The 11,464-nt window shown below is 43.9% G+C and overlaps 1 protein-coding gene across 1 annotated transcript; it reads left to right on the top strand.

Annotated features, from left to right (window-relative positions):
- Positions 1-307: 307 nt before the first annotated feature.
- Positions 308-3,399, top strand: LOC307092570 (cell adhesion molecule CEACAM3-like). Its single transcript, XM_079759849.1, has 3 exons — positions 308-482; positions 1,363-1,722; positions 3,005-3,399. Exons 1-3 carry the CDS (start codon positions 419-421, stop codon positions 3,028-3,030), a joined length of 450 nt encoding a protein of 149 aa, XP_079615975.1. The 5' UTR covers positions 308-418; the 3' UTR covers positions 3,031-3,399.
- Positions 3,400-11,464: the final 8,065 nt, after the last annotated feature.

Below are 11,464 nucleotides of genomic sequence, written 5' to 3'. Positions count from 1 at the left end.
GGCCCAGACTTCTTGAATTGAAGGGAAAAGTCAAATGTGCACTGACAGGGAGCTGTGGAGAATGACCAGGAACTGGACGCCCCAGGCAAGTGATTTTATGGGCACGTGTCTGTGCATGTGTTGTTTGTGTTTGTATGTGTGTGTGTTGTCTAAGGCTTCAGAAGTTTCCAGGGATCCAAAATACAGAGAAAAGATAAACTGAAAGGGGCAACAGGGTTGGCAAAAATGAGGGGAGTGAGAGGGAGGTCCTGGGCCCTGACCCCGCCCTGGCCCACATGACCCAGGGAGGTTATCTTGCCCCAGGAGGAGGCTCAGCACACAGGAAGGAGGGACGGCAGTCTGGACAGAGGTGCCTGGGAGCCTTACTGGACCTCGAGCTCATCTCTCAGAGGGAGGGACAGAGCAAGCAGCAGTCACCATGGAGTTCCCTGCAGCCTCTACCCACAGAGGACTTGTCCCCTGGCTGGGGCTCATGCTGGCTGGTAAGGAGGGGACACTTCCTGGGAATGGAAGGGAGGTTGGCAGTCGGAGAGTGGCCAAGATCTCCTGGGGAAGACAGCACTCTGGAAGGGGAGAAAGGGCTTCTCTTTGGCCCTGAGTGGAAGGACAGGGGCGCAGAGTAGGATGAGATAGGGGGCTCAGCAACAGAAAAATTTCATGATGTGGAAGTGGTGAGGGGCAGGAAAACCTCAATTACGGTTCATTTGCTAAGTTATTTATCACAGAGTATTGAATGTTGACAACTGAACACAGTAATATCAATTTCTTTCAGGTGATAGCAGGAACATTTTAACCAGGGTGCTAAACATTGTCCCCAACAACATCTACAAATATGGGAAAATACAAAATGGAACATGGTCAGGCCTGGGAACACTCATTCGTGTACCCACCGGTGTTTGAAGCCTATTGCAGGCATTGGGGGGGCACAAGATCACAAAATCCCATGCTCACTTGCAGCTCACACTATATGGAGAAAAAATAGAGAAGAAGAGATCTACTTGTGACATCAGGTACCCACAAATGCCCTGAAGGGCTCAGAGTGGGGACAGGTCAGAGAGTGAAGATAGAGGATCTTCAGAGGACGTGGTCAGGGAATGAGTTCCAAGAAGGCCGCTGAGTGTCAAAAGGGATCTGAGGGCAGTAAGGAGGACAGCCAAACAGAGAGCTAGGAAAGAGAATCCAAAACAAAAAGCATAGGTTCTGAGGTGCTGAAGCAATGGTGGCCATGTTGCTCACCTTGACCAAGGAGATGTACACACGAACTCACATGCAGACCAAGGCTGAGAGTTGAAGAGAAATGCCTCATCTCTCCATCCCAATACATAGATCACAATACTGATCAATTTTTCTCTTCCCTTCTAGTCTTCCCTTCTAGTCTTACCACCCGGATCCCGCCAACCACTGAGCAATTTGCTATTGTCTCGACAGTTGCTGCTGAAGGGCAGGATGTGATTCTACGTATCCGCAATAGTCCTCCTGGTGTTTTAGGAATTTTTTGGTACAGGGGAAGAGTAGTGAAGGACTCTAATTTCATTGGGTATATCGCATTGGGTCCAGGTGACTATGTAACAGGGCCCAGGAACACTGGTCGAGAGACAGCATTATTTGACGGATCCCTGATCATAACAAACGTCACTCAGAGCGATGAAGGAATCTACTTGGCAATAGCTCTCCTTCCAAATATTCAAAGAGCAAGAGCATTGGGATCTCTCAACGTATACGGTGAGTAATTGCTCTCTGACCTCTAGGTGTCGGGTGGGGTGAATTCTACTTCACACACAGGACTGCCAGCCATGGACACCTCTATATCCCCCTCTGCATCATGTCCCAAACTGGGTTTGGGCATTTAGTGCTGGACAGACACAGTGGAGACAAACTTCCTATGGTCAGAGTTCCGTTCCCACATTCCAGCCCCACAGACATTCACCACAGAGAGAAGGACCAATTTGATGGGATTGAGTCAGCAGAGGGAGACCAGTCTCAGTCCAGGTCCCTGGGCCCCTTTCCCTGACCATCATCCTGAGATAGACCCTGTAGGGCTCTGTAAGGACCTGGCTAGAGGTGCTCCCTGGGTTCTTCACAAAGAAGCTCATCTGGGGCAGCCCCTCTGCAGGCCCCTGTCACAACGTCCTAATTCCAGAGACCCTGGAGAGCCTGTATCTGGCTGAGTTTTGCCTCCTGAGAAGGGATGGGTGAGAGCAACAGTTTCTCATGTGCAAGAGTCACAAGGCTCTTGAGCTGGTCACCAGTTGGGGCTCAAACCTAAGAGCCACGTCTGCGCAGAGATGGAGACTGGTCCTTCACCTGAGACTATTTGTGGAGAGCACAACTGGACAAGCTGCACAGATCATTAGCTGACTGTTCTGGGGGGTTTAGGAGAATCCAGAGCAAGGTTAGTGTCCCAAGGAAGGAGCAGGAGTAAAGATTCCCCTGGCAGCTGCTCATCCACCAGGGATCAGCACAGGGGATTCTCTCATGAAGTCCATCAATAACAAATGCCTCTTATTTGAGCAGTTTTTCTTCCCAAAATTTATGTCAGATACTGTGAATATTTTATGATTAGTACAATGTCAGCTTAGCAGTCAAATATTCATTTTACTTCACTGATGGGAAAGTGAGGCACAAGGAGAAACAGTCCCTAAGCAGAGCCACACAGGCCATGAGAAATTGATCTGAGTCACTTGAGGTCTATCTGCAGCCATAGCTACATTTTTCCTCCAATCTCAGTGGCCTTATTAGATGTCTTTCAATCTCTAGATCAATCATTGGGTCATATCCTTCCTTCTTAGGGGACTTCAGTTCAGAGGGGTAGATTTGATCTGAAATCTTCCATTTCAGGTTTCATAGAAAAACATGCATCGCAAATTTAGAATTAATTAATTTTTATTGTGGAACCAAATTACCTTCATAACAATCAGAGTCAGGGCTTAGATCTTTGAGGCAAGAGCATGGGCCCAGGTCTCAAGCCCACACTCAATCATTCTCACCATCTATGTCTTCACAGGGCCACCGTGTGTCTCATCCTCCTAGCCACAAAACCACAGTCACAGAGAATGAGGAAGCGGTGGTCATGACTTGCTACGCAAATGCGAGGTCCACCAACTGGTTATTCAATGCTACGAGTCTGTGGCTCAGGGAGAGGATGAAGCTGTCGCAGGACCCAGGAACCCTCACCAGAAACCCTGTCAGGAGAGAGGATGCTGGGAACTACCAGTGTAAAGCCTCCAACATCATCAGCTCCTTTGAAAGTGCTCCTGTAGTGTTAGATGTCAAGTACTAGTGATCCTCTTCCTTTCCCCTGTGTTCTTAAACTAAAAAAAAACACAAAAGTACCTATTAGATTTCTTGTGGTGGTGGAAATTGCTTAGAAGACTTGCTTTGAATCAATAAATACTAAAAAATGTGAGCTGGCATTGTCATTATTGTTGACGTAAGGTAACATACCACATTGGATCCCATCACTGGTTGGTCCCATTTGCACCATCTTCACAATGGAGGGGACACCATGTGCTTCACAGGAATTTGAGATCTCTCCCATTTCCAGGGAGACATGTGGAGGGTGCCTGGACACTTGTGATGATGGGAATAGACAAGAGAACACATATGTGAGATGCAACAGTGACCTTTGTCTTCCCCCAAATTACTAATGCCCTCTGGAATATTCTTTTGGTTATGGCACTAGACTTATTTGCATAAGTTCAGTAGCACCCTGTCCTCTTTGTTGCTAGAATAGAATCGGAAACATTGGTAATATAAGCTGGGCTTAGCAAATGTCCTAGTTAAAACAGAATTATAAACGACCTCACTTTTATGGAACTAATTTTGACCTGATGGAGACTTGTAATCTGTTTGAGAGAAGGGCATCCCCCAAAACTAGAGAGACTGTAGCTGAAGTGTGAGGGTGAGGCCTCCTAACCTCAAGAGGCTGTTAAATCTTCCATTTCAGGTTTCATAGAAAAACCTGCATCAGAGCAAACTATAAGGTGAATATCTGTTCCTCTGCACTTAGGTCATTAATCAGGCCAAATTGAATGACACCTGCCATATATGTGATAGGATCAAAATACTCTTCTTCCTTGGAGATGATGTTTGATCAAAGAGAAGGTGACTGTAGAGAGAAATGTAATGTCTCGTTGGAAAACTCCAGAAGCACAGCCTTCTGGGAGTTCAGATGCTAACTCTGTTCAGTCTCTCAGCTACTTTGCATCTATTTATAAAGGGCTGGGATCTTGCACTTCTTTAGAAATTGCAGGAACTGATGGCAATGCAAAGTGGGTCTTAGATGAAAAGATATAGTTGTGTTTCCCTCCGCTGTACAGAAAGTAGCTGTGTTATGAACCAGAGGCCTCATTACTTCCTCACAGTCTCTAACCTTTCTTCCTGATTAGGCCTCTTACCTCTACTTTTTTAGAGCATTTCCTTTAGGAATGTAACTGCAATTGGTATTTGCAGATTCTTACTCTGTCCTTTTGAAATATACCTAAGTCTCCTTAAAAGCTTCTTGCCTCCTGGCTGGAGTTGCTCAGTGGTTGAGCATCAACCCAGGAATCAGGAGGTCATGGTTCAATTCCCAGTCAGGGCACATGCCTGTGTTTCAAGCTTGATCCCCAGTAAGGGTGTTCAGGAAGCAGCCAATCAATGATTCTCTTTCATCATTGATGTTTCTATGTCTCTCCCCTTCTCCCTTCCTCCTTCTGAAATCAATAAAAGTGTATTTTTTAAAAAACACAACTTCTTGCCAGTGATATGATTCATAGAATATCTGCCTAGAGGGTTTGGGTCCATTCTGTTAAAATTTAATTCTTCTGTTTTCTGTGTCTTAGTCTCTGAGGAAAGGTAGGAGCCTAACTTGGGTGGGAACATTTGAAACCAAGATGTAAAAAACCTGCTTACCCTCACCAGTGTGGACAAATTGGTTGTCACTTTGTCCTGAACACCTAAAGTTTGCATGTTCAATCCTCAGTCAAGGCATTAATGGGAGGTAACTGGTTATTTTCTCTCTCATTTCTCTATCTCTCTATCTCTATATCTCTCTCTCTATCTATCTCATCAATAAAATCATATCCTTGAATGAAGTTTAAATGTAATAATAATAAAAATGATGAAAACCCTCCTGTCAGGATTTCATGACTTTTATTTATCTTTTGTGTCAATCCAATAAGCAATCACTGACGCCTGCGATTCCTTCTCCTGTTCTTAAAATCTGCCCAGCCTTTTATTTCAGTGGTGTTGAGGTCATTCTTACTACCCTATAGCATGGTCTTGAATAAGGATTTTCCTGCCTCCCTAAATTTGTGTGGCTCAAGTTTTACTTTGACATCATCTACCTGTAATTAGCGGAACCTCTAATCTTACAGTGTCAATCCTTACCATAGTTTCAAAATTTCCCATTTCTTTCCTTTTGTGGCTACAATCCTCCAAAAAATGTTTCCCACTTTTCCTCCTCTCTTCTGAGGAAGGATTCACAGCAGGAGATGGTCTGACTTCACAGCAGCGCTTCAGGAAAGTCTCCCTGGTCCCTCAGTCGAGGTCAGAATCCCAGTTATATGAGGTCATTACGCTCCATATGTCACCCTTTCAGCCATGATCACATGTGTAACTTTTTATTCATTTATCAAAGAAGACCAAACTACTGCTCACCATCGACTGCCACTGCTCTAAGCACTGGGGGTGCAGTATGAGACAGAACAGACAAAATCCCAGTCCTCATTGACATGGCATGCTGTTGGGGGAGTCGCCCAGTAACCCACCCAGAAACAACAGTAATAATGTGATAGCACGTTAGAGTGAAATAAGGCATGTGTGGGGTGTTTTTATTTCTTTCCATTTAAAAATGATGGGGCAGCAATAAGGAGACAAGCTTGTTGGAGAAGACAGAACTGGAGATGAGAGGAGATGAAGTCAGAGAGGGAAGGGTCACAGCCAGAAGTCTGGCTTCCCTCTGAGTGATGTGAGGAGCCTCTGGAGAGCTCAGAGCCCCAGTGGGAGTAAGTGATCTGTGTTTAGTGAAGCCATCCAAAATTTAGCCTTTCTTGAGTTCCTATATTTGGATATTGATTTCAAGCTTTTAAGAAACAAAACTCAGGAAGAACTTTTGACCCCTTTCCCCCCTCCCCCCGGCATTCCTGCCATAGATCCCAGACGGAAAATCTTGCTCAATAAAGGAATCAGGATGTTCACCTTAGCCTACTTTCCCCAGCACCTGTGTGGCTGCTGGGCGGAGGGCAGGGAGCCCAGTGAGGAGGCAAGTGCGGTCATCCAGGTGACAGGTGAGAGTGGTCAGACAAGCATGGGAAGAAGGAGTCAGTTTCTGTATTTGTTGAAAGGATGGATTCAAGAGGATGTGCTGAAAGATTTGATGTGGGGTTTGTGAGACAGAGAAAAAAATTCAGGAAACTTCTGGAGGTGCACATTGAGATCATAAGTTTGGCGGGGATCAAGGTTCTTAGGGCATCTTGAAGTGCCTTTTAGATATTAGTTGTCACATAAAAAGGAGAGTCTCGGGAGAATCCAAGGTAGCAGCATAGGTAAACACCTAAACTGATGCCTCGCACAACAATTTCAAAACTACAACTAAAAGATAAAACGGGCATCATCCAGAACCACAAGAAAGCTGGCTGTGAGGAAATTCTACAACTAGAAGGAAAGAGAAAAGCACACTGAGACTCAGAGGAGCTGCAAGGCAGAGGTACTGAGATGCTTGCGCATGGAGAGAGCGTGCAACTCAGTACCCAGCTGGCTTTCTCAAGCGGGAAAGAGACAAATGCTCCCGACTGCGCTGAACTCCAGCTCCAGGCGAGACTCTGGGAACCCAGACTCATTCGGGGAGAAACTGCATTGTCTGGCAGCAGACGAAACTCGAGGTAAGGTTTCTCTCAGAAAAGCTTGCAGTGATTACCTATTACTGTGGGACACTAAGACCAAGAGGCCTCTTCGAGCAGGGCTGACAGGGAACCCAATGCTGTTTCTACACCCTGAGACTCTGCCCCATCCAAGCTGAGCACAGAGGCTTTTGCAAGTCTTGTCTCATAAGGGTGTCTCCAGCACAGAAGTTCTCTAGCACTGACACAGCTGATCCTCATAGCCAATTGTCCTGGAGGTCAATTCCTCCCAGTGATACGAACAACAATCAAAGCTTAACTACAACAAGACTGTGCACACAGCCCACAAAGGGGTGCACCTAGGGTGTCCACCTAAGGTAACTGGGGAGGCTGAGTCTCTGGGCCCTATAGGACACCTAGCACACAAAGCCACTCTATCAACTCAGGGAAGCAGACAAAATGCGGAGACCAAAAAAACAGATCACAAATGAAAGAAACGGAGGAAAGCCAAAAACTGGATATAGAGTTCAAAACCACGGTTATAAGGTTTTTCATAATTGTCTAGTAAAGGCCAATAAATTTAGTGAGACCCTCGAGTATATGAAAAAGGACCAACTAGAAATTAAGCATACACTGACTGAAATAAAAAATATCATACAGAGATTTAACAGCAGACTAGAGGATCGCAAGAATCAAGTCAAAAATTTGAAATACAAAGAAGCAAAAAACACCCAACAGGAAATGCAAAAAGAAAAAAGAATCCAAAAATAGGAAGATAGTGTAAGGAGCCTCTGGGACAACTTCAAGCATACCACCATCCGAATTTTGGGGGTGCCAGAAGAAGAGAGAGAGCAAGACACTGAAAACCTATTTGAAGAAATAATGACCAAAATCTTCCCCCACCTGGTGAAAGAAATGGACTTACAAGTCCAGGAAGCGCAGAGAACCCCAAACAAAAGGAATCAAAAGAGAACCACACCAAGACACATCATATTAAAATGCCAAGAGCAAAAGACAAAGAGAGAATATTTTACGCAACAAGAGATAAACAGTTAGTTACCTACAAGGGAGCACCCATACGACTGCCACCTGATTTCTCAACAGAAACTATGCAAGCCAGATGGGTGTGGCAAGAAATATAAGTGATTAATAGCAAGAACCTACAACCAAGATTACTCTACCCAGCAAAGCTATCATTTAGAATTGAAGGTCAGACAAAGAGATTCAGAGATAAGAAAAAGCTAAAGGAGTTCCTCACCGCCAAACCAGTATTATATGAAATGCTGAAGGGTATTCTGTAAGAAGAGAAAGAAGAAGAAAAAGGTAAAGATAAAAATTATAAACAACAAATACATATCTATCAACAAGTGAATCTAAAAATCAAGTAAATAAAAAATCTGATGAACAGAATAAACTGGTGAATAAAATAGAATTCGGCATAGGAAGGGAGTGGACTGACAATTCTTGGGGGGAAAGTGGTGTGGGGGTGCGGGAAGAGAATGGGCAAAAGTCGTACACCTTTGCATGAGGACAGTTTGGGGGGGTAGGGATAAGGGCAGAGGGTGGGGTTGGAACTGGGTGGAGGAGAGCTATGGGGGAAAAGAGAGGAACAATTGTAATAATCTGAACAATAAAGATTTATTAGAAAGTCATAAAAAATAAGTAGTGGGACATCAGCACTAATGTCCAGGTTGTCTCTCTCATCCACTCTCGTGTTTCTAGGGCCCTGGAAAATAATGTGTAGGTACATTATAGGAATACATTACATATTCCAAGAATCAACAAATGAACAATCAGATCCTATCCTGGACACTCATACACAATATCTCTTAGTGGCTGAAAAAATACAGAGATGCCATAAAGTTACCATGCCTGCAGGGGCCCTTATGAACCCATTTGTTTTTGTAAGTCACATCAGGACCTTTCTCCAGCATTCATGCTGTACTCATTTTGGAACTAAATTAAGTTAAACATGGAAGTGCCTGGGTGATATTGAAGCCTAGCTGGCAACCTTCAGCAGGTGTCCTTCCCCCAATTCCTCAACAACAGAGACATGGCTGGAGTCCTCCAGGCAGGCAAGAAGCTCACATACTAGTCAAAATTAGGGACATGTACAAACACAACAAAGGAACAGCTTAAGCAGTGAGTAGTGATGGCGTAAACACTAATCTGAGACATGAGTCAGGGTCTCAGGACTCCTAGTTCTTCCTGAACAGCTATGGATGATGTGAGTGTGTCAAGGTGCTCTCCAGGAATGAAGAAATTTTTTATTAGCAGATTCCAATGTATCTTTTACTTTTTGTTTCTAATGAGAAGTCAGAAGTGGACACATTTAGACTGAAAGAGCAATGTTGCAGGATTTTTATGTTTTGTTTTGTTTTGTTTTGTTTTGTTCTGGTAATGAGTTAGGTACTCAATGACTAGGTAACTAGATTTGAGCTTTTAGTTAGACTTTTAAACCTTACTTAGAGTCATGATTCTGCTGTGAAGGGAACCCGAGTGTTTACCCCAGATGTGCCTTTTAGGGTATTGATTTTGATATCCTTATTGGGGAAAAAAAGGTTTAAGAAATAAGCCTTGGACCTTCCCACTAAACTGCCTAGAATGTTTACAGGTGGAGGACCAGCTCCAGGGGGAATATTCACATTTGCTTTGGCATCTTCATGCCAATGTTCCTGTCTTTTGAAGCCTCAAACCACAACCCTCTGTCCCATTAGCTTCAGAATGACATATAAGCCTCCACTACCCAAATGCTTCCTTTGGTCTCTATTCTTATAGCTCCAGTATATTTGTTCATATATCAGACTTTGTACATTGTCTCCTGTTAATCTGTCTGTTAATTTGATTTTTAGCCCAGATAGAAGAATTTAAAAGATGAGAGGAAGATTACCTTTTGTTCCCATGTCTGGATATAATGATTTCTAGTTAAAGCATAAATACAAAATATAACCTGGCAGGTATGATGGGAAAGAATGCAGATGCGGCCTGGAGTCTGGACACTAGTCAGTGAAACAGGTTGCAGAATATATCTTCCTCGAGATAAGAGAAAGATGTCTGCTAAGCACAAGATGGATGGATGTTTTCTGCTCTTAAGGTAACATAACCCACCCAAGCCCAAAATGGGTTTCAGAACATTGGGATGTCTGCATGACAAAAGACTTCTAGGCCCCAATAAACAAAGACCCTAGCCAGGATGGTGCCAGGGAGAAATAACTCACATTATGGGTGTCACTTATAGCATAACTGACCAATCTTGAAAACCCATGACTCTGAACCCCATGTCATGACATTTGCCTCTTAAAAGTCCCTAAATAGAATCCCCTTTGAGTTCTGGTCTTTGAGCATCAGCTGCCCCATTGCCTTTCATTGGTACCTTTGAAATATATACTTTCATTCCTTTCACTGCAACCTGATGTCAGTTTACTGGCTGCCTAGGCATTAGGAGAACAGATCCCACCTCAGGGTGGACAACAATATGAATAGACTTACAGGCGTGTACCTCCACTTCTCCTGGGATCAGAAACACTGCCTCGAGCCTCGTTCTGTGAGAAGAGGAAGAAAATGGGTGAAGGTGGACTCTGAAGGTGACAGAAGGCTTAGTGAGAGAGGGGAGTGAAAGTAAAGTCTTCTCAAACTCCCAGAGCACCTAATACAGGCCGATCACTGACAATATCATAATCACTTCTAGCATCACCCTGCCGGGTACTTTTTATATGACCTGAAGGTTTTGTTTTTGTTTTTTCCTATCAACAACCAATTCTCCAATGGGGTGTCCTACAAATCATTTCAGTTGTGATACTAACTATCTGAAGTGGGTGCAGACCCCATAGTTTCAAGGCCAGTAAAATAACTTCAGACGCCATCACAAATGGGATGTCTAGGTAACTCACATTTGGGCCTGGTTAACTCCAGGTTTGGAGGTTCACATGACCCCTCATGCTTTATAATTATTTATAAAAAAAAGAAGCCCACAGAGTACTCAGAAAAAGACTTTACTTACTATTACTGGTTCATTGTAAGTATACAATTCAGGAATAACTAAATGGGAGAGACTTGCCGATCAAGGCATGGGGAGAGTTGTGAAACTTCCACTTTTTCCCTGAGCACTCAGCCTTCCAGCATCAACACAAAGTTTTCAGAACCCCATGTTTAGGATTTTTATTGGAAGTATCCTTATGTTGGCATAATTGCTTAAATAATCAGCCATTGGTAATGATCTGTAGCTCCTCTCTCCTACCAAGAGGTTAAAGGGTTGGGCTGTGTGAATGAAAAAGGGGCCACATACTCAACCTCATAAGCTCAGGAAAGGCCTGTGTGGGGGCCTTACAAACTCAGAAACCTTAAGTAACCCCACAGGATGGTCTGAAAATAAAACCTTCTAACTTAAAGTGAGTCATGGTGGGTAGTCATGTGCTAGGTTGGTATTTTGCCTGACAAAGGTCAGTCTTTACGTTAACTGAGCCCATCCATGACTTTTTGCATCTACAATAACATAGCTTTCGAATGTCAGTGTGATTTTCTGTTTCCCAAACCCCTCAAAACTCCAGGGCAGAGAGCACAAGCCCCCTCCATGTTATTGTTATCATGCTAATTGTTGACTGCTAACTATGTTATACCAACCAATAAAAAAGAAGTATGTGTTG

The sequence above is a fragment of the Cnephaeus nilssonii genome, assembly GCF_951640355.1.
Source record: "Cnephaeus nilssonii genome assembly, chromosome: 20".
NCBI classification, from domain to species: domain Eukaryota; kingdom Metazoa; phylum Chordata; class Mammalia; order Chiroptera; family Vespertilionidae; genus Cnephaeus; species Cnephaeus nilssonii.
The sequence above is the reverse complement of the archived record's forward strand: the minus strand, read 5'-3'. Positions and strand labels throughout refer to the sequence as shown.